General features: G+C 41.6%; 1 protein-coding gene across 1 annotated transcript; it reads right to left on the bottom strand.

The window, feature by feature from the left end:
* Window positions 1–3,181: 3,181 nt before the first annotated feature.
* Window positions 3,182–14,682, bottom strand: LOC121625039 (ras-related protein Rab-37-like). Its single transcript, XM_041963067.1, has 9 exons — window positions 14,521–14,682; window positions 7,961–8,071; window positions 6,812–6,853; window positions 6,581–6,647; window positions 6,397–6,449; window positions 6,099–6,164; window positions 4,528–4,584; window positions 4,364–4,440; window positions 3,182–3,287 (listed from the first exon to the last, which is right to left on the bottom strand). The coding sequence occupies exons 1-9, from the start codon at window positions 14,674–14,676 to the stop codon at window positions 3,182–3,184; spliced, it is 735 nt and encodes a 244-aa protein (XP_041819001.1). The 5' UTR covers window positions 14,677–14,682.
* Between the last annotated feature and the right edge of the window lie 7,305 nt (window positions 14,683–21,987).

Genomic DNA, 21,987 nt, shown 5'->3' on the forward strand with positions numbered 1-21,987 from the left:
ATGCTGATGACAAGGGAGACTTCATATAAAGTGTGCTCAGTTAAAAATAGTTTATTTTTTATGCAGCATACAACACGTCAAAGACAACTTTTGGCAGCATGGTCTGACAACAAACAGGTCAGCATATAATGTCTGATGGGCTCAATCTGAATAATTTTATAATCTATAATCTGCGTCAGACCTGAGCTGTCCAAACTGAATAGGAGCACCCAGACAGTAATTGACCAATAAGACATATTTGCAGAAGAGCATTGCATACTGAAGTTCATAAACTGGCTTGTGTTGCAATCAAACCTGAATATTTAGCTGTTGTTCTGACATCATTAGGTTCTTAAAGCTGCGCTAATCAATATTGTTATTTTAACAATGGATCATTTGATTCTGTGTAATGTAAAAGGTGTTGCCCTTTAGGACAAACTCAGCTCTATGCAGCATTTTAAGTAATTTAAACTCATTTTGTTAGAAAATTGTGCTAAAACCACAGAACCATGCCAAACAAAAGATGGCAGTTAGCCATTAGTTAGCAGCTAGCGGTAGAACAAAGCATTGCATTCAGCAACTAAAGAGCCAGATGGTTTTCTCAGAGAACACAGCTAAAAGGAGAGTGAATAACACATTTATTGCGTCGCTAGAGACTTGACTCCAAATAAATGCTTATCTGTCTCCATGTGTGCTGGATCTGTAAATAGGCAACTCTTCTCTAACGCAGTAACAGCCTATGTAATGCGTGTTTATAAGTTGTTCTGCTGCCCCCTAGTGGCCAAAACAACAAAAGAAATCAATTAATGCAGCTTTAATGTGTTGATATATTAGATCGCGTATTTCAAAAAAAAATTTAACCCTGAGTGTTGAGTTAAAATCTGAAAAGAAATGTTAATTATTTGATCATAGTTTAATGCTAATCTTGAGTTTAGTATGAGTTTTTACATGCAATCCAGCAAACATGCAACTGAGTTTTGAAGGAAAATATTGGTTTTTGGGAGGAAAATAATACAGCCAAAAAATATTTTTCAAAAATCTTTTCACTCACTCATAAATTCCGTATGTACATAGCTAAATGAAGGTTAAAATTGGAAAGTGAACCGCAGATCACTGTCAAGTAGCTCATTATTTTTGGTCTCCTCCTCTAGAGACTCGTTTCAGGTGACAAAAACATTTTTATCATTAACACATGGTTGTGTTCCTCTGCATGTTCACAGATAGAGTTGTCTTGTAGTCCTCCTTGCTAGGCACTCAGAGCACATTAGCTTTTCTTCAGCTGGGTCCCTGAGCTTCTCTTGTTTCAGTGAGTTTGTCAAGAATGAACCAGTCTGACTAAAAAGACAAGGATTTGTCCAAGTACTTGGCTTCGAATTGCATCCATGACACAAAGTATCGCCTTTGTCTGGATCTGTTAGTTGATTGCATTATACATAAGCTCATAGCAATGTTGATTTTTCAAAGTGGATCCAAAACTTGTCTACTAAGTCTGTCTCGTCTGGCCTATATTAGTGCTCTGTGGGTGTATGTAGTTTGTTACAATGTCTTTCACTCTGGCAACGGGTTGTGTTGTAGCATCCTTTAGCATTCCGTCTTAAGCTCAGTAAAAAAAATACAGTGAGAGATCTATGTAAGGCAAACAACAGATGATATATTCTTTCAAGAAAATATTGTAGCATGAATTCCTTCAAGAACAAGTTCAAAATTTGTAGAAATACACTAATTTACCTTCTTTCCCAGAGTTAGATGTGAAAATCGATACCAGTCTCATGCCTCTGCGTTCAGGATGTGGTTAGCCTAGCTTAGCATGCTAAGCTAAGCATTGGCTAGTGGAACGTGTACTTCCCGCGACACAACAAATTGCTGTTTTAGCGACAATAGCACATTGGCTCTTGGGATGGCCGTGTCAGTCAGTCGCTCAGGTCACCACTTTGGTCCAGACTGAAATAGCTCAACAGCTATTGGATGGGCTATCATGAAACTCTGTAGTGCCATCATGAGGTCGACGTTTGTGTTTTGAAACATCCTTCAGCATTCCATCAGCAGTGAGTTTGCAGTAAAATAAAAGGTGGGTAAGATGTGCTAGCATGCTAATATGCCAAACTAATGTTTTTTTAACTTGATAAACATTATACTGACTGAACATTAGAATGGTTGCATTGTCTGATGTTAGCATTTAGCTCCCGTCTCATAGAGCCGTTAGCATGGCTGTAGACTCTTAGTCTTGTTATATTTCTGTTTGTTATTGGGTGCATGCATATCTTGGGTATTTAGTGACCTGGGATTATATTACTATTACTAGGATTAAAACGTTTGTTCACATTAGCTTATTGTCACAGCAGAGCAGCATTTTGACATTGAAGGGTTTTAATGACAGTAGCTGTGGAAATGAAAACGTAGCCTGAGGCTGCCGATGATGGGAAAATTGTTTTTGTGCCATTTATGAATAAGATCATGTATAACCAGCACCGGGCCATGACAATGACATAGTTAGCAAAGACAACATGAGCTCATCCATCCAAGTCTGAGCAGTGTATGAGAAGCGATAGTGGTGTATATGTAACATAGTACAGTAATATGATCTTAATATATGGGTTTATCTGCATTATATAACTTCTGGGATGCTGAGGTGTGTTGGAGAAAACAGCCCTGCATTTAAACAAATGAGATGTAATATGTTATTAAATCAGCTTTGGAGCTGTTGGTTGGTTCTAACTTTAGATAGAACCATGCACGTTGTTTCCTCTCACCTCTAGTCTGCGTGTGCTAAGTGTGCTAAGTTAGGCTAACCACATCCTGACTTCAGCCCTGTAGTCAATGCACATACATGAGAGGAATACTGATCTTCTCAACAAACTCTCACAAAGACAGCAAATAGCAGACGGCTATTTTCTCCTAGAATTTTATAAATGCAAAATAAATTTTAAACCATCTATGACAAATGTTCAGTTGATCAATGTCTAAAGAGTTGGGTAAACTGCTCTGGGCTTAAGAAAACTGTGGGTTGTGTAAATCTGTGGCTTAGTTTATCCTCCTCTCACTCCATTGATCTGCTTTTGGCTTTTAGTGCTGAATGAATGGCAGCATCATATTTTGGGAGCAGCAGCGAGTGAAGAGGGCATCCTCCTACTCGGTGGCTCTCGGCGTGTCTCTGACAGTCTGTTCACACAGAGCGGTGGGAGGAGGACTCAGGAGACGTGATTTAGAAGTAACTGCAGCAGCCCGACTTCTCCCTCTGGGCTTCAATGTATTCATGGATCTGGAACTTGGGTTCATTGGGATGCTGGACGGCCCGGTGCTTCAGTTCCCTAGAGAACAGAACCAGACATCACACAGGTTACAGAACAGTACAGACTGACTTTTGTTTGCCTTTAATTGATCGACAACTTTTGTGTTGTGACTATTATCTGAATGCCAACGTAAAATATGTCGTGTGCAGCAATTTTACTCAACTATCTGTAAAGCCTGCGGACCAGTATTAACACTGTTTTAGAGGATTTCACACTGTGGCACCGAACACTTGTCATTTCTCACCATGGAAGCAGTAACATGGCAAAACTAAGAGGAGAATAAAGAGTGGTTCAGTGTAAAAGGCAGCGACCGTGAGAAATCTGACTGAATATCTGAAAGAAAGCTGTATATTATCAGATGAATGTCATGTTATTTGCTCAGTCTACTCTTCTTAATAAGCTGTCTCTTCTAAAACTTATTTTTAGCACAATATGTTTCATATTAACCATTTCATATCAAAAGGGATTTTAAAGGGTCAAATCCTATTAAAATTAATAAAATAGCATTTAAAATATTTACTTAGCCCTTTATTTGTACTTAAATAGATTAAGATCCCTTTAAGGACAAAATGCCATCCCAAGTTTGGGGTCAATTTATGGATAATAGTAACCCCTTAAAATGTAAAAAAAAAAAGCTATATGGCATTTTCAACTGAACTGAAACTTGGCAAGTCCTATAAGAAATACATTTCTGGATGGCTGTTATGGTTTTTGGTCCATTTGCAGGTGCATCTAATGTTTAAGAAATACATCTGTTTTACTATTTCATCATTTAATTAAATAAACAGATTGAAACTGTAATGAAACGTAAACATGATTATAGAAGATTTTTGTATGAATCAGTGAGTCATGACGTTAATCACCGGCGGTATCTTTGCATCAACAGTAAAATTATATTACAGGTGATGTCTGTAAGAGTCCACATATGATGTTCAGTATTCTGCCCATTGATATGTTTTATCACATTGTAAATTGTAAAGTTATTTTTAATGGATCTGATCAATGTTTATCAGCAGTTGGTAATTACTTATATTACTTTCTGTACTAACAGCCGTTTAGTTGAAAGGAATAGTGGTTTGATAATAACTTCATACTTGGCCACTGCAGTGAAAGCCAGCTCTACGTTGACTCCCGTCTTGGCACTCGTCTCCATGAAAGGGACTGAATACTCCTGGAGACACGAGGAGGAGCAAATAACAGTGAGCAGCAGAGTAAACCCTGTCACGTCTGCTTGAACAGCAGTGAATGAAGTACTCACTCTGGCCAGCCTCTCTCCTTCATCTCTCCTGATCGCTCTGTCGCTGCTCATGTCGGCCTGCCACGGAGATGCAGCACAGTATGGTTAGTATAGAACCACTGGAAACGAATGCACTTAAGCTGGTTGTGCAGTAACTATTTACCTCACCCTGAATGATATAGTTTAGAGGCTTGGAAAAATGTGGCTACTGTATAGGTTGTGATGTCCTACAGTTGCAAGGTACCCTGCAGAGTTTTCTTTTAAACAGCATTAATTAATTATAATTCCTCATAATGCACGTACAATGATATGTTTTGGAATATTTTTGAAACCTGCACTGTTTACATTCCTTCATCTGTCTTTACATCATCTTCGCCCTATGCTGGCATATCGCTATGTGACTCAGTGAATCACTGCCAAACTGTCAAACAGTGGAACAGCATGAAGCCGACAGTTCTGTTTGATTGACAGTGCCAGTCCTTGGGAAAAAAACTAGTCAGTGATTTCTTCATTTTTAGGAGGAATGGGCCAATGGAAGGGTTATGTTTGCCAACCCTAACCCCCATGGGTCTTGGTGTGTATTTTCAGCAGCACAGACACTGAATGATCATAGAAATACTACAGGCAGCAGTGTGTCTCTATGATCCTCTCACTCTTCTCCAACTACATGTTGCTACTTGTCACTTTCATCATGAAGGTGACACTATATAGGCTACAACATATAGAATTGAGTATTTGCAGTATATAGTTTAGAGAATATTATAGATCCAAGGTGAAAGTGGGATGCATTTGATCATTTTGTAAACAAGGCTGATGGCACCCTAATAAAATCACCTACTGGTTACACGGCAGTTTCATTTATCATCACACTAGGTAATTTAGCGAGGTAGCAAAGTTAAAGCACATCGATTTTATGGGCAACTTGGTGGCAGTGGAACAACCTATAAACACAATACTGACATATAATGACCTTAAAAGTTGGGAAGATGCTTATTTATACATCCACAGAGCAACATTGGCTTTGATTTGAGGTTGCGTTTCTGTCCACCTGATAAAAAGTCAGACATTCAACTCTAGAGAAAGGCTCCGCTAAATGAAACAGCTGCTTGCTAACCGTGTTGGAAACAGCTGCCTGCTGCAGTTGTGGAGGTTGACGTGAGCAGTGAGAGTGAAACAAAGCAGTGAAGCCATGGGCTGGAGAGCAGCAGAGCTGAGGGGAACCGTGGAGTCGGGTGATAATTCTCTGTTGGTTTGTCACGATGAGCGACATCTTTCACATTCGATCCACAGTTAATCCAAAAACATCTATTAGTGCAGCTTTAACTCTCTTCTGCTTCTCTTTGTATTGTGTCACCCACATGCTTGTGCTCGTGAATGTGCATCTGCAGCATGCAAGCATATAAAGTATGTATGGCAAATATATTCAATGAACATCCTCCTGAACCTCATTCACACAGTATGAACATATGTTGTATATCTGCCATCATAAAAAGACAGTTTTCTAGTCAGGTTTCACTAAAGATCACATCCCTGTCTATTTTCTTAACACTTTTTCTTTCACTTGCTGAGCTTCTCAAACTATTCCCTCTCACCTTGTTGCCCAGCAACATGATGACTACATCGCTCTGTGCATACTCATGGACCTCTGTTAACCATGCCTGAAACAAGAGACACAGACGGACACATAAATACACAGACGGCCCAACACAGCAGAGAGAAAGTGTGTTTGCATTAGGCTGAAACATACGCTCGCACGCACACATGCACACACACGCACACACACCTGCTTGCATGCCAACATTATTGATAGTAAATCCACAGATCTCATTTCCCCTTCCTGGCCCACTCATTTTCATATCTCTCCAGGCATTAGACATACCCCAGACTTACCCTAATGTTGTCAAAGGAGGTTTTGCTGGTGATGTCGTACAGGAGGAGCAAAGCTTTGGAGATAGAACCAACAAAAAAGATAACTGAACATATGGTTCTCTAGCTGCATGCCTCTGCAACAGTAACTTTTGGGGATAATAGTACAGCTGCGAGTCCGGTGTCGACTTCTATTAGAGTCAATTACCGTGTGCGTCTCTGTAATATGCATGTGTCACACTTCTGAACCTCTCCTGTCCCGCCGTGTCCCAAATCTGAAACAGAAAAGGAAAAAGAAGCTGCACATGGTGACTTGGCCTGGTTCCACTTGACTAGCTCTGAATTTCAGTTACAACACCGGTGCCCAAGAGGAACCTAAAAATAGGTGGCTATTGTGAAAGCACATCAAGTTTTCACTGGAACTAATTTGGTTACTGACCTGTAGCTTGACCTTCACATCGTCAACAGTCACCACTTTATTCTGAGAGAAGCAGAAGCACAATGTTGGAATGGACACTGGCTACAAAGATTAAACACTGATCAAAGGGACAATGTGTCAAACTACAAAAAATAAAAACCTTGTTGTCTCAATAACTTTCGGATAGATTTCTGCCTCCACTCCAATGAGGGATCAGTGTCTCTTTTACTCAATCCACAAACCTCCCTCTCAAACCATTTTCTTTGGAATTGCTGTAACGGTATGATGAGTGTTTTAGTTTGGAAAATTAAATCGTTGCAATCATGGGATTTGCGTTGACGTGAGAAGCACACCGTCTTATCACTGCTGACCTCTGAGGGAAGGAAAAGTGGAGGAAGCAATCATAGCTTGTTACCCGTGTGCCACCATCCACTTGTTGAAGTATAAACTGCTCCACAAAAGAGGCTCTAACAAGCTCACTAGCTCACGGAGAACTGTTGTGTGTATGCGTGGGTCTGCACTAGCATCTTCCCGGCTGGCCTGCACGTTAGCTGGTAGCTTGCCACAATGCCATGCCATTGTTCCTGTACTATTCTGAACCCCCGACAGTCTGAAAAATACCCCAACCAAACTCCCATTCCTCCGAAGACCCATTGCTCTGAAAGACACTGCATTATTTTATTTTCAACTGTCCCTGCCCCCTGCTCTGCCTCCGACTGGCTCTGACCCTGAGCATCCAACCCTAACCCTTACCAAACAAAGAACACGAGCCGATCAGAAGTAGGAGCACTGTGCCTTCTGAGCAATAGGTATTTGTTTTTCGGGGTGATGGACTGTCAGACAAGTGAGCTTTAGTCCAGCGGGAAATTTTTTGGACTACTGGGGATCTGGAATAATCAGCAGTCCCCATTGTCAGCTACTGTAGTCCACCACCTTGTCTTGAGAGTAGTCCCTATGACACCGAGCTTATAGCAATAGTCATTTAGCGAGGATGAGAGGTCAGAGCGTGTGTTCTGTGACTTATCCATGCTAACAGGGGGATGCATGGGTTGGAGGCAGAAATCTTGCACATATAGGTCAAAAACTGGGAAAATCACCAGAAGTAAGTGAGAAAATATGTCAATATATATACACACACACAAGACACACCCAAATGATGCACACACACACCGTGAATCCAATGCCCACTGTAGCAGAGAAGGAGCCGGGGATGAACTTTCCCTGGTCGAACTGCACCAACAGCGATGTCTTTCCCACTCCGCTGTCCCCGACGAGGATTGTCTGCAGGGGAACAGCCAGGTCTGATGAAAACTATATTGGTGTCAGAATCAGCCCTCGCAATCATTTTATAATTTGGAGTTGTGACTCAGCATTTGCGTCACAGCGGACATTACTGCTTCCAAGCTGCACAGGCATCATCTCTCTACAAGAGCTTGGCAGTGCACCACTATCAGAGTGTGACTCACAAGCAGGAGGAGATAACCTTCAAGACAATGAAATGAATTAAAGGCGGCAGTCAGAAGCGTCAAAGTTAGTCATCAGGGCCATCAGTCAGTACTTCATCTTCTATAGGGCTGCCTTTCACTGGCAAACCCACTCAGAGAAGTCACACTGAGGTAGCACAGCGCCCTCCGACCGAGACAGATAAAGAGAGGATCTTGAAGCTGTGATGGTGAAAATGAAGCCTGAGTGTCTGTTATGTTGTGCTGGGTCATTTCTGTTCACAGGTGGTCTTGACCAAACCATTAAATCTGAACCCTGCAGTGAATATCTGCTGACGTTCAGAAGTGGCCTTAATATCTAATGATATCTAGCAGTTAGCCTCCTGTGACATCAACATCGCCATCCAGAAGTTGTCTGTGAAAGACGTATAAATCTTGACCATGCTCTGAATGTCCATAGACGATCGAAAGGGTTTTACAGTTTTCTAATTGTGAACCAGTCATGAACTCCTACTCATGCTGAATCACAGTCAAAGAGACCAGACATCAAGAGCTGAACTGTTCGAAACGTCTCCTGGTGTTGAGAGGCTGTTTTAACAAGATGTCATCACATGTCGTGTCAATGAGAGCATGTAATGAACCTTTATTGACGCTAAGAAGTGATCTTATCTTTGAATTTTTCAAATGTCCATAGACATGATGAATAGGGGGTCTTGGCAGAATGTGTGAGAGCCTGTCATAAAGCCCACAGATGTTCAGAAATGTCAAAATTTTGACCCCATTCTCACATGATCTCTCTTCTCAGAAGTGGTCTCGTCCAGACACCTGGAAGAGGGCCTGTCTTCAATTTCCACTGAATGCCAACTGTGAGGACACCCTGGTGGGCTTGAGGCTAAGGCACCAACCCCCCCAGTAATTCAACTGCAGCTCGGTTTTTGTCTCAATGCTCTCTGAATGATAAAGCCTAAAATAGGTAGAAGAGAGAAGAAGGAAGAGAGGATTAGAATAGAGAAGTTGGAGCAGCTTTTCTCTGTGCTACAGGTTTCATAGCCTCCCTTTGATCTCAGCATTTAGAGGGATTTCACAAACTCTCAGAATGTGCAACGTCTCAGTTGAGGATAAACTATAGGCTCTGCATCAACAATCACCCTCTGAATTTTCATATCATCTGTACTCAGGCATCAGAAATAACTCCAGCTAGCTGATCTCTCTACTGAGAGAAAAGTCCGTGCAGCCGTTTAAAGAACAAGTATGTGTAGGAGGTGTATCCTGTGTGAAGAAAATGGGGGGGACTAATACTTTAAGCTGATATTTTCTATTCATCTAAACTAGAAAGATTATGTGCATGTTGAAATGCTGAAAGGTGAGAAGCAGCGTAGGAAATGTGACTGCAGTGAACAGGTAGTTAATACATATATCGCTCGTGCTGCAGCTGGAAACATGAATGCAATGTGGACACCACCCGCTAATAACAGACATGTTAATTTTAGCCTTAACTTTACTCTGTGTTTAGCACCAATTAGCAAATTTTAGCAAAATAGCACTCTAACGTAAGAAGCAGTATTGCTCTTGTGCTACTAAATGCTACCAAAACTTAGCTATGATGAGGAGAAAAATGGATGATCTGACTGTTTCGTGCTAACATAACTGTTTATCTTATATTTTTATTAATATTTTGGGGTTGCTGGAGTGTAACATCCAATAGAGAGCAGGGCAGAGCTGTAGCTGTTAGCCTAAACTTTATTAGCACACCATGAGGATCTATGTGCTACGCAGCGCATGTGCTAGTTGTGCACGGGGGCTTTTTTCCTTTAGTATAACTTGTAATCCCACAAAACCATGTAGTTAGTTACTCGGTTACTGTCAGGTGGTGCACAGGCCGAACGTTTGCAGCCTACGTTACAGCGGATAAATGTCCATTCCTTATAGTGCTTATGTTTTGGAAAGGCAAAAAACAAAAGACACCACTGCCCAGACTCTTTAAATGCCAGGTTGCCATGTGCTCAATCAGTGCCAAAGTTCGTGCACAGTCAACTGTTGCAGGGTATTTTACACTCCATAAAAAGAGACATGTTCAAAATTATGAATCCCTTCAAAAATGATCAGAGAGATAAACACAGAAAGGCTTTAACTATGAGGCAGAGCATAATGCAAAGCAACAGCAATATTATTATTCAATTTGATCCTCCTGTTACGTCATGGCATCTGTTTCCTGTTTACTGGACACGGAGCACGTAACATAATGCCTGCACGTGTCCATGTGAGGACATATCCAGTGGAGTGGAAGAACCATAGTTGTAGAATCACACATACACACGTACACGTGATGATGATGATGATGATGATGGAGATGTATGTGTGTTTGTGGTGGGAGGAGGGGTATGACGCTGTTTCCGTGGTAACAGTGGTTAGCTGGGAAGTGAGCCTGTCTCAGAAAACCTCACTGGAGACTGGAGGCAATTAGGTGAAAGCACCGCAGATGTTCCGGTATTACACATAGATGCTGTGGATGATGTATGCGGCATATTGTGCACATGGGTGGCGTGGAGAAAGACAGCCAATGATAAAGAAAGAGAGAGAATTAGATTTTGTTCATCTCCAGGGCTCAGAGGAAGATTGTTAAGTACCAGTGAATTTCCTTTCTTCCTGTTTGAGCCCAGGAAGCTTCCGCAAGAGCGTCCTTGAAGGCCATCATGGCAGTAAATCGGAAATATGGAATTCCCTTTACTCTAAGGGAAGTTTAAGGAAATGGAGCGAATCTGGAGTCAGATTTAGGGTTTGTGCTGCTCTCCTCTGTCTCAGTAATGTGAAGCATCACTTTTAGCATCCTGGAGAGTATGAAGTCCGTGTTGGCCAGAATGTAATTTAGCTTGACAGTTTTCATATTGCCACTGATTTAGTTCGATAAGCTGCACAGCTGGGATTTGAAACCACAGAACAGGAGCAGATTCCTGTAGCTTCCAATATTAAAAGTCAGTGATGGCTGACGCAAATATATATTAGTGTGTGTGTGGAACAGCACTCTTATGAACTCATAGAGAGTGACCGATATGGATGCATTTCTTTACCATGTATATGTCATTTTATATCATAGCAATATATATTGTAATATAGTACATTTCTACATAAAATAATAATAATAATATTTACTGAGTGCTGCTGAAATACCCCAAATATGAGCATACTATAATGTTTAATGTATAATTATCACAATAAGTGCTTTAGCAACACTTTCAAAACACTTTGCAGTATGAACTTAATGACCATGTTCATTTTATTGAGAATGCAAATAATCTCAGAAAGGTAGACATCAATATCATCAGTAGACGTGTGTAGCGCAGACGCTCATGCTGGTGCACGTGCATGTATGTGCACAAAATACAAATAAAAGAGACACTTTTATAAAAGCACAACTAAATTTTGCTGTTTGTGGTCAAAAACTAGACTCGAGTCCTTACAGTGCTATTGTTAGAGTGATGTTTACCAAAAACTCTGCACCGCTTGTTGATTACTGTGACCCATTTCAAAATCAGCAGCAGTGGTTTTGTTTTAGCCACGAGATGAATATCATGGCTGTATAAAGTTGTTATAATGACAGTCAGTTGCTTATTTACGTAGCTATCACACATGTTGCAGCATTCACATTTACATCCATGTCCATTCTCTTTTGCTGCTGGGCAGGTAGCTGCACTGGGTTTTTCACATTTTTCACTGAGAACAGCTGCCTGATGGTGACAAAAAGGTTGGTAAGAGCAGTGAGAGTGAAGCAAAACAGCAGAAACTGCAGGCCATAAAACCCAAACAATGAACTGATAATAAAAACACCAGCAGAGCTAAGTGAAACTGCAGGGTTGGGGAATAATTCTCTGGTGTTTCACCTTTTTCACATCACACATATTGATCCATTGTTCACATAACAGTATTGATTAGTGTAGCTTTAAAGATCAGTCTCCAGTAGGAGCCAATGGGATTCACTCTACAGACAGTGTGGAAATCAGACTAATGCATTGTTTGCTCTGGTCTTTTTGAAAGGATTTGTTGTGAATATAAATACAGCTTGTCTTTTAAAAGCCTGTGAAAGACATCTTGAAACTGTGATAGCATCTCAGAGGATGTTGAATAACAGCATCAGTCTTACATTGATTTTAATAAGACTGTTGAGTGGAGCAAAGTGTCACTATGGTGGTAAGATGTGTGCCGAAGTTCAAACCACTCAAAGAAAGCCCCTCATTGTTGCCTAATCATGATCCCTCAGGGGAAAACAGGTGAAGAAGAGAGAGTGAAAAGCTACTACCCATGAAGAAATGAGACAATGTAAAGGGTACTGCCAAAAAATACTGCATCAGCAAGACAGACGGCCAGATTGAGTTGCTCCTGCTGTTCACCTGCAAGAAGTCCTTCTGATTTTTAAAAGAACGGCTTGTGCTGTTATAATTGGCCCCTTTGTCCAGCATCTGCAGCCCTCACAGCACAAGCCTCACGCGTGCACTCACGCTGCTTCCGAGGCAATTAAAGGCAACCGGTCAAAGTGCATAATGGCTACATTAGGCTAACCCGGCTCATGTCTCGTTGGATCAAGCCTTTGGGAAAACTCGCCGAACTCACGCTAATGACATAAAGTCACTTAGCAGCAGCAGTGGTGAACAAAATCATTCTGTAACCGAATTTAAGCACAGCGACATTGTAGCAGGCGGCGCATGAGTGCAGACCACAAGGCCAGTGGTGCTATTTTCTTGTGAGTGTCAAATATCATCAGACAAATAATTTCTTAAACGAGATGCAATTAACTAAATATCATGTTCTCTTTTAAGAAGAAATTAAAATAAAACCAATGAGATGACAAGTGACAAGTCCCGTGTTCATTTAGAGGCGTTTTTTGCATTGGATATGAATGACCCACACTCAGGCATGTAGGGGAGTCTCTCCGGTATACTCTGGTAGGCCCAGGTGTTAAACGGTAACCCTTGGCCTGGAGTGCCCTCTGGACCTGCTGCACCTCCCTCTCTCTACCCTCCTCCTCCCTGCTGAGATGCCGTGTTATGTAGGAGGATTTTGTGTTGTCAGCGGTTGTTGAACAGCTTTTGAAAAAGAACGGCGGTCCTGATCATTGGCCCCGGACACTGCTCGGTCCCCTTCTTCCAAACATTCAAGGTGCTGTAAAGAGCTTGTCTGTTATTTTTGACAGTGAACTAAACTCGATGCAGACTTTCCTATCTTCACGCCACTCTAACTCGTTGTTTACATGCATTGATGCGAGAGCTGTGCAGCGCTCTGCAGCCAGGCTTCCAACTAGCACGCGGCTCACATCACTCCAGGTTTAGCCTCTTCGCACCGGTAACCCATTTCTTCCAGAGTTCATTTTAACGTCCTACTCACGACTTAAAAGGCTTTTACATGATCAGGTGCCAGTGACCTTTTATGCGATCTGTCCCCAAAGGCCTAGATCTGCTGGGTTAGGCCTGATCCAGAGTCCAGGTTAAGGTCAGTGTGCTGACACTGTTTCAGCTTTATAGACCTGCTTTCATGTCTGACCACAACATGTGTTTTCCTTTTTCTTCCATCCTGCTGCGCTAGAACACACTTTGTGCTCCTATAGCTTGCAAAGTGCTGTACAATTATTATTATTATTATTATTATTATTATTACTATTATTATTTAGGATGCCACATCATCACTCACATGGTGGCCCAACCCTCTGTCTCTCCTACCATTCCTCCTCATCTTACTGCTCATTTAAAAACGGAAGTGGATGTTATGTCAACAAATCAGAATGGAGATGCACTCTCACCCCAGTCTCCAGAGACTAAACTGAAATAACACCATTAAAACATTTGTAACCTGTAGTGGCGATGACAGTCACAGATCTGCAGGGGGTGAAGAGGCGCTTTCCAGCCTCGAGAAGCAGCATGTGAGTGAGGAGCAGCTCTGTGAAGAGATGACTGTTCATTACAGGAGGAATTATGGCTTTTTGGGCAGATTGGACACGCAACAAGCCTGGAAGCGGACCAACTGATGCGGCGTCCAAGAGAAGATCAGCACCATGGAGAGCGCAAAGCCTGCCCAGCACGGAGGACTGGATCGGGGTACTTCGGGGTTTAGGGTGAATACCAGCAAATAAACGGATAAATAACAGACAGAAAAACTAATCTTAAAGAATATACACATTTGCAAAGTCATTTGTTTGTTGTTTTATAGCTGTTCAGTCTCGTAAAGTTTGAATTTGCGGCTCTCAAACGAACCAGGTCCTGGATTTCAAAGCTCTTGTGTGATTGTAGCATGTCATCATACCTTGTGCACGAGTTCCTCATCATATGTCGGAGCTGGGGGAGTCTTTGCCTGGCTGTCGGTGGTCTCTCTGGATTCGTAGCCGCTGTCGGGATGGATCTCCGGGTAAGAGGTGGTGTAGTGCGCCGAGATCGGCTCCATGGACTCCATCCGCTCCATCCTGTCGTCCTCCCTGCGCGCTTGTAAGACGGAGGAGCGTGGTGAGGAGAATAAAACCCGACAGAGCACACAGCTCTCTCTCCTCTTTCTCTCTCAGTCTCTCTCTCCTCTCTCTCTCTTTCTCTCTATCTCTCTCTGTCAGTCTCTCTCTCTCTCTCTCTCTCTCTCTCTCTCTCTGTGCAGCCAGTCCTCCCCACGCAACCTCCTCTGAGCTCCACGCCGCTCTGAAGCTCCTCCTTCACAGTGAATCACAGTCTGCGGGCTTCTGCCTACATCACTTCACATTTACAAGGCATGTCGTGATCATTCAGCCACATCACGCAGCACACAGTGCAGTGTGTGTGTGTGTGTGTGTGTGTGTGTGTGTGTGTGTGTGTGACAGAGAAAGAGAGATGTTACAGTCAAGTCTTCCAGGCTTTCTTTTAAGTGTTAGTAGTAGATTTTTTCGTAAAGGTGACATCAAATACCATTTTTCCAGGACTTTAACATAGAAAAACTGTTGATTGTAGCCTTTAATGTTTTTGCTTTCAAAAGCTTTAAAGGTTTTTGAGTCAGGTCTGAGCAGTCAAGTCCAGGCCAGTCTGCAAGTACAATTTGGAGATACTTACAGCAGTGCATCTCAGAAGCAAATATTGTACACTCAATCTGCTGCATTTATTTTTCTACTGTTACAAGATCATTTTAGTCAACTCTCTGTATTCATTTCTGCCTTTGGTTAGCCCCCTTTCAACTTCCCCACCACACATGCATGACATCTTTATTTTGCACAAACTCAGTCTGACTTCTCATTTTGCTAACTTAACACAGCATCAATGTGCCAGCAGCCAAAACACAAGAACAATGACAGTGACGCATATAAAAGATGGCAAATCTACTGACAATCCCTCAAAACGTTATTATAGAAGAGTTTAAGTTCATGTTTCACTTTTTATACAAATGAATACAGAAGCTACATGTAAGAAATAAATCACTTCATTTACAATGCATGCACAATATTTAGAAGGTGATGAGTTTTTGTGTCTTTTTCAATGAAAATATGAAGAATTCAATGTTTACTCACAAATGTTTTAAGGTCTGCAGACATGCATGTGTGTGTGTGTGTGTGTGTGTGTGCATGGTGAAATCATGGAATGACACGGTGTGAAAGCCTCACATCAGCACAAAAAAATGTTTTTCTTAGCTCGTCTGTGCATGATATAAAATTGTACTATTGTGAATATAACATGTTCAGTGTATTCACAGATTAATACATAGATTCCATTGAACAAATAAAACATATAATCACTTGATATCACATATGCTAATATATATATGGACTATTTTATATATGTATTGATGTACTATATTGTTTTTAAAAAGCCAAAGGTGAGTTTGTCTTGCGTCTCCATTAACTTCCACTAGAGTTTGCACAAGAGTCGGTGTCACGGAGCTTTTCCCTCTCATATCCTGAATGAGGACAAGCCTGTTTGAGGTGAGTTATTTGTGCTGGAGACTCCACCGCTCTCCTGACACGGTGTTAATATTTAGCTGCTGGTTAATCCTGGGGGATCTGGTGTCTGCATGAGGTTTAGGAGTTTCCAAAAAGGCAAAGAGTGCAGCTGGGGCTGGAGTGCAAAGGAAGGATTTGTTGCAAAGCTGCAGATAAGGTGTGCAGAGTGTGGAAACTGTTTCATGTCTTCTCTCAAAGAGACTCTTGCGATGGCTCCAGAGCTGCTGAATGTCATTGTGGCTTCAGGTGAGTCCAGAACTTTTATTTATTATCTATTTATTTATTTATTTGATAAGATGTGGGAGGAAATGTCTACTAAGGAACACAGTCTCTGTGTATATCACAGTATGATAAAGCAAAAAGCAGCCCAGTTGGGGGAGTGATGTGTTGGTAGAGTATTAAATTAAGTTGTTTTTAATAATTTCTCATCAGCACAGATCTTTTTAAGGTAGGCAAATTACAGAATTAAGGCCTCAAATGGATCTAACAGGCTTTTTAAAAATCTGGATGCTGACTGTACATTGCGGGCAGGTTTCGCTGTAAACAAACTGTCACTTTAAATTTCAATCAGCTCACTCTAGTCAAAGGTTCACTGAAAATATGTCAGTATACGAACATGAAAGTAACTTGGCAACATATGTTTTTTGTGTCACATGACTGGAAATTTCAGTCATTTGTGTTTTTTACATTCAAACAGCTTATATGACAGAAAGGATTGCAGGTTACTGAATGTTTTTTATGGTTATTAATAAGTTGTATGTACGTATCAAATGTTTAATGAGACACTTGTCAGGCATTTGGTGTCCAAAGACTCTGATTCATGCAAGGGGGCATATTCCCCATTTCCCCCTATGGTCGTTTATGCACGGTCCACATGTAGCCTGCTGTGCGACCATCCAGCCCTCCCACCCTCTTCCCTTCTGAAGCCGTGACAGTGTGCTGTTTCTGTCCTCCCCCTCAGTGTCCTGCGTAGCTTTCTGTTTAGTGATCTTGATGCTGGTGGTGGTCTTCTACAGAAAGGATCCTCTGTGCTGCAAATTCAGACCCTACAGGACAGAGCACTATACAGTAAGAACAGCTATCAACTGCAGTAACCACAGAGAGGCTTCAGGCTTCAGTCACGTCAACTATGACCCCTTCACACTGCTGTAGATTCTGTTGGATGGAGGTGTCTAGATGCTGGTATACTGTTGTGTCTTCCAGAAACGTAATACTTTATTAATGTGTATGTTGCATTTTACTGCTGTAGATGTTTAAGGTTGAGATTTAACTACTTTATTTATTGTTAGCTAGTTTAATCTACAGCAATGCATCATGTTTTCACCACAATGCATCATGTTCTCATCGCCTGTTTTCAGCTTTGTGTCAATGCATTTTCCAACTAGTCCAAGAGTAGTGAATAGTTTTTTCAGCTTAAGAAGTGGGAGAATGTTTAAACCCACACAGGAATCGATTCCAATCACCCAATCTGGAGACAATTTGAAAAGTAATGAGCAACTAAAGTAGTGGAGTACAAAGTACAATATTTGCCTCTGAAATATTGTGGAGTACAAGTATAAAGTTGCATGAACTGAAAACACTCTACTCACACTGAATTTGAAGTACAGTACAGTAAATGTTCTTAGTTACATTAAACCACTGCCAACCAGCCCTACTGTGTATATTAAACACACATCTATTTCTGAATCTGACCATGCAACCACAATATACTATATATATTACTGTATATATGAAACATATGGTAATAATGTATCTAAATGTAAGGGTATAAACTATTAACAACAATATAAATCATAAAAGTCTAAAAAATGTAGAGCATGACATAGGGCTCTTTACAAGACAGGGCTACAACATGAGCTAAGAATACAGGACCTACCTCAGTAGATGTTGTCCTCGTGGTGCAAATTCTTTAGCAAGCATCAAACCACGTAAATCCACAGACATAGAGTGAATATGGAGGGTTTGGTGCTCCTGAGGGCCTGGGGCCCCTTAGCATTGCCAAATCAATTACAATAGAAATATCAAATATAAAAATGAAATGATTGCCTGCATCATTAGCATCTGAGAGCATTACAGAGTCAGGATGAGAGAAATAGTAAAAACCCTTAATTCACAACCAGGAGGTCAGAGGTCAGGGTCAGCTACGCTGTACACAACAACGGCCCCGGAGCTGATAGTAGGGTGCAAAATTGCCATCTTAGTTAAATGAAAAACAAAACAAAACAAAATAAAAACACAATAACACATCACTTACCTCTAGTTTCTAGATTTTGAGAAATGTATTCATTCATATTTTAGATATTTCGACCTCCAGCCCAGTTCAATGGAAGTTAATGGTATTTCATTTGTGGAGCTCACAGCATTAAAAATTTACAATAAAATAAAATCAACAGCAACATCTCTTTCCAGAAACAATGTTACCACGAGCTAATCTACTGCATGCAAGGAAATAGCCCCTATTAATGAGAGACAATAAGTTAGGGATGGATGCGGAGCAAATGAAATCAAAACTAGAGGAAAAAGAGCATTTGTGCTACAGTATAACAGAGATGATTTGCCTCTGCTTTAAAATACTCTTGGAATACTAACAGCATTTTTAATATCAGAAATACTTCTGTTTAGAGTAACTTAAATGACATATTAACATTGTAAAATTGTAACTAATCCCAGCTGATCGCTCCTTCCAGGACAACTCTCCCCACTACCACAGCAGGCACTCTCTGATTGGTATCGCCCATAATGAGCACAGTGCTGCCATGAACCACGGAGCTGTTGGACCACAGGTACCACACCTTCACAGCTCAGGATTGTTGCAGACATTTGGCAGGGATCTCGTACAGCTGCCAGGAGTTTCATGTCAGGTTTTTTTTTTTTTTTTTTTTGTGTGTGTGTGTGTGTGTGTGTGTGTGTAATCTAGCTTCCTGGAGGGCTGTTTATAATAGGGAAGCCAAATGACTACCACCTGAGCGAGGCTCTGCCGAGGCTGCCCTCCTATGAGAGCGTTCGTAAGAAGGACCGGCAGAGGCAGATCCACACTATGATCTCGCAGCGCTTCGGCCTCAGCGGCTGCCACGGGGAGGTGAGCGGACGAGCGCAACAGATTCTGTTCGGTCATTCGGGATGTCAGTTTCCGCGGGCAAAATGTGGAAAACTCTATTCATCGTCACCTCGACGTGAAAAAGGTTCAAAGGCATGGTTCACCATTTCTGGAAATACACTTATTTACTTTCTTTCCAAGTGAGAGGTGAGAAGATTGATACCATATTAGCATATTGATTAGCATATTAGCCTAGCTTAGCATAAACACACCAAGAAATAGTTGTAGGAGAAGGTAGTTTTATGTAACTCCGAAATGGATTAATCAAACAAACAAAATGCAAAATGTTGGAGGTGTTGGTAGCCATATAAACTTTGGACACACTCAGGCTAGCTGTTTCCTACCGCTTCCGGTCTTTATGCTAGGCTAATCACATCCAGCCTGGAGCTCCGTAGCTAAGCCGGCCATGTTTTTCACAGCGACTAAAGAAATGTTCACGGTTATTTCAGGAAGTCGACGCACAACAAACGGTCAAGTGGCAGCAATAATCATTCACGTTGGTTGACGCTTTTGTGGCCACTTTTCTGTCACTGTTTTTCAAGGATGTAGCTCGGCAGCTAGCTAGCTATGTAGGAAGATGAAGTCCAGGATCTTCATCAGACCTGCACAGCTCTGGTTGGTTTATTATGTTTCCAAATAGTAGAAACGTCCATCAATTAACGCGATGCCAGACTTATTTGAATTGCCGAACAACTGTGATATATTGGCGTGATTAGGAGAAAGGCTAACATCTTTTTTCATTAGATCTTCTCTGACTGGGATATGCTCATGTCATTCAAATTCCTCTACCCAAGTTTGTAACACAGCTTTCCTGTCATAAATATGTAGTCTTCAAGCCTATAACCCTGTAAAGCACATCTTCCGATATGCCACGTAATACTTCCTTTGTCACATTCCACTCTAGCCTCCGCCAACGTATGAGGAAACCCTCCGTCAGTCCCTCGACATTTCACCTGTACATCTGCACTCTCTGGACGTTCGCCTGTCAATCCAGAGCCAGGATGACCCCTCATACACCGGCGGAGACCACCACAGTCAGCCATCCACATCGCTCCAGGGGCCATCCTCCTCTCACTGCCCAGCACAGAGCTCCAGGTTTCTGCCTGACTGACGGTCCTAGAGCTCTCTGCCAAGCCACAGCATGAGCAAGAGGGCTGCTGCTGTGTGAGCCGCGAGACTGACTGACGTCATTCGGGACAAGAAAGGGGTTTCGGGAAGGGAATGCTTGTGCTTTGAGGCGGAGCTGTTGATAGGTCTAGGTGATTCTGCTTGGAGGTATTCTCATGATAACGAGTCCGACTCAAGTTGCGCAGATACAAGAATGACTCATCTTTGCATTGTTCGTGAAGTTCCTGGCAGGTTTTTCAATGTATGTGTGTGTTTTTTTTTTAAAAAAGAATGGTGTAGTGGGAGGATGGATTCAAAGGTTTAACCAATTTGATTCCTTAGATACCAATCAGCATATTTTTTGTACTGAAGCTTTTTATTCAATGTCTTTGAATTTAAATGATTTTATACCAATTAAATCCTGACTTTTTGGCATCTCCATCGGACTGTTGCTCTTAAAAGTCTAGAAACCTCTGAAACAACATTTAGACCGTCATAGGATGCGAATGCTGTCCACTGACACCCAAAATAATCTCATTCATTCAGGATTAATAATTCACTACAATGATAGATTGTATGAATAGATTGGCCGACTATTTCTACAGTGAAACTGGAACTTATTCAGCAGTGTGCTGTGGGGTTTAGTCCCTGACTCTAGATAAGAACAGTAAGTTTCAAAATGACTTAACATACTGATGTTTAGCAGGTAATGTTTACCATCCCGGCACGTGTTCACATGCAAACAGCACTAATCACAAAGTACAGCTGAGGCTTTAGGGAATGGCGTTTGGACACAAACCATTAAATTGGACAAACTGATATGTTGACTCCGAGGATCAGCAAAGTGATTACAACTCATCCTGTGGGGGGACACAAATGTCTGAATCACATTTCATGGCAATCGGTTCAGTAGTTAAGACATTTCACTCAAAACCACAAACGTCAACCTCATAATGGTGCTAGATTAAAAATCAGGGAGTCATTTAAAGCAGTAAGATGCGTCATCTGGGAACCGTGAACATCTGTACAAACTTCTGTGCCAATCCGTCCACTAGATATTTGACTGGATGGGGGAAAACTTTGACCTGCTGGTCGTGCTAGATGAGTCAGGTAAACAACAAAATCATTAGGTTTCATCCTCTGGGCACCATGGAAACCTGTGCCAAATTTCGTGGTTATCCATCCCATAATTGTCAAGACATTTAACTAAAAACAACATATGAGCCTGCTGGTGGTAATGGCTGAAGTCAGAAGGATTCATCCTCTTGGGCCATGGATGTTTGTACACACTCCCACACCAATCAATAGTTATTGAGATGTTTCTGTGTGGACCAAAGTAGTGAGCCAACCGACGGACAGACAGACTGACATTTCCACCAACAGAGAATAAAAACTCAGCGTCACCATGTGATCAATGTTGAAACATAGAATTTAAAAGCAAACGTCTATCACACTGAGTTTCTCCAGAAGTTTCCAGACAGGAAAAGTGAGAATGTTGCCTGAATTAGGTTAACTAAAAAAGATTTGTCTCTTTGGCTTAAACAGTAACTCCGTTTGGCCTGTGCTCATCACTAATGACTGTTACTTTGAATTCAAGAGGTAAAGTACGACAGCACTG

The sequence above is a fragment of the Chelmon rostratus genome, chromosome 21 (assembly GCF_017976325.1).
Source record: "Chelmon rostratus isolate fCheRos1 chromosome 21, fCheRos1.pri, whole genome shotgun sequence".
In the NCBI taxonomy this organism is placed as follows: domain Eukaryota; kingdom Metazoa; phylum Chordata; class Actinopteri; order Chaetodontiformes; family Chaetodontidae; genus Chelmon; species Chelmon rostratus.

What these genes read in the sequence shown, in the direction of transcription:
- LOC121625039 (XM_041963067.1), bottom strand. Translation starts at nt 14,676, where the DNA reads ATGGAGCGGATGGAGTCCATGGAGCCGATCTCGGCGCACTACACCACC. An exon ending in ATATTACAGAGACGCACACG is followed by an intron (nt 6,450 to 6,580) that starts GTAATTGACTCT and finishes CTATCTCCAAAG; the next exon opens with CTTTGCTCCTCCTGTACGAC. An exon ending in TCATGTTGCTGGGCAACAAG is followed by an intron (nt 4,585 to 6,098) that starts GTGAGAGGGAAT and finishes TCTCCGTGGCAG; the next exon opens with GCCGACATGAGCAGCGACAG.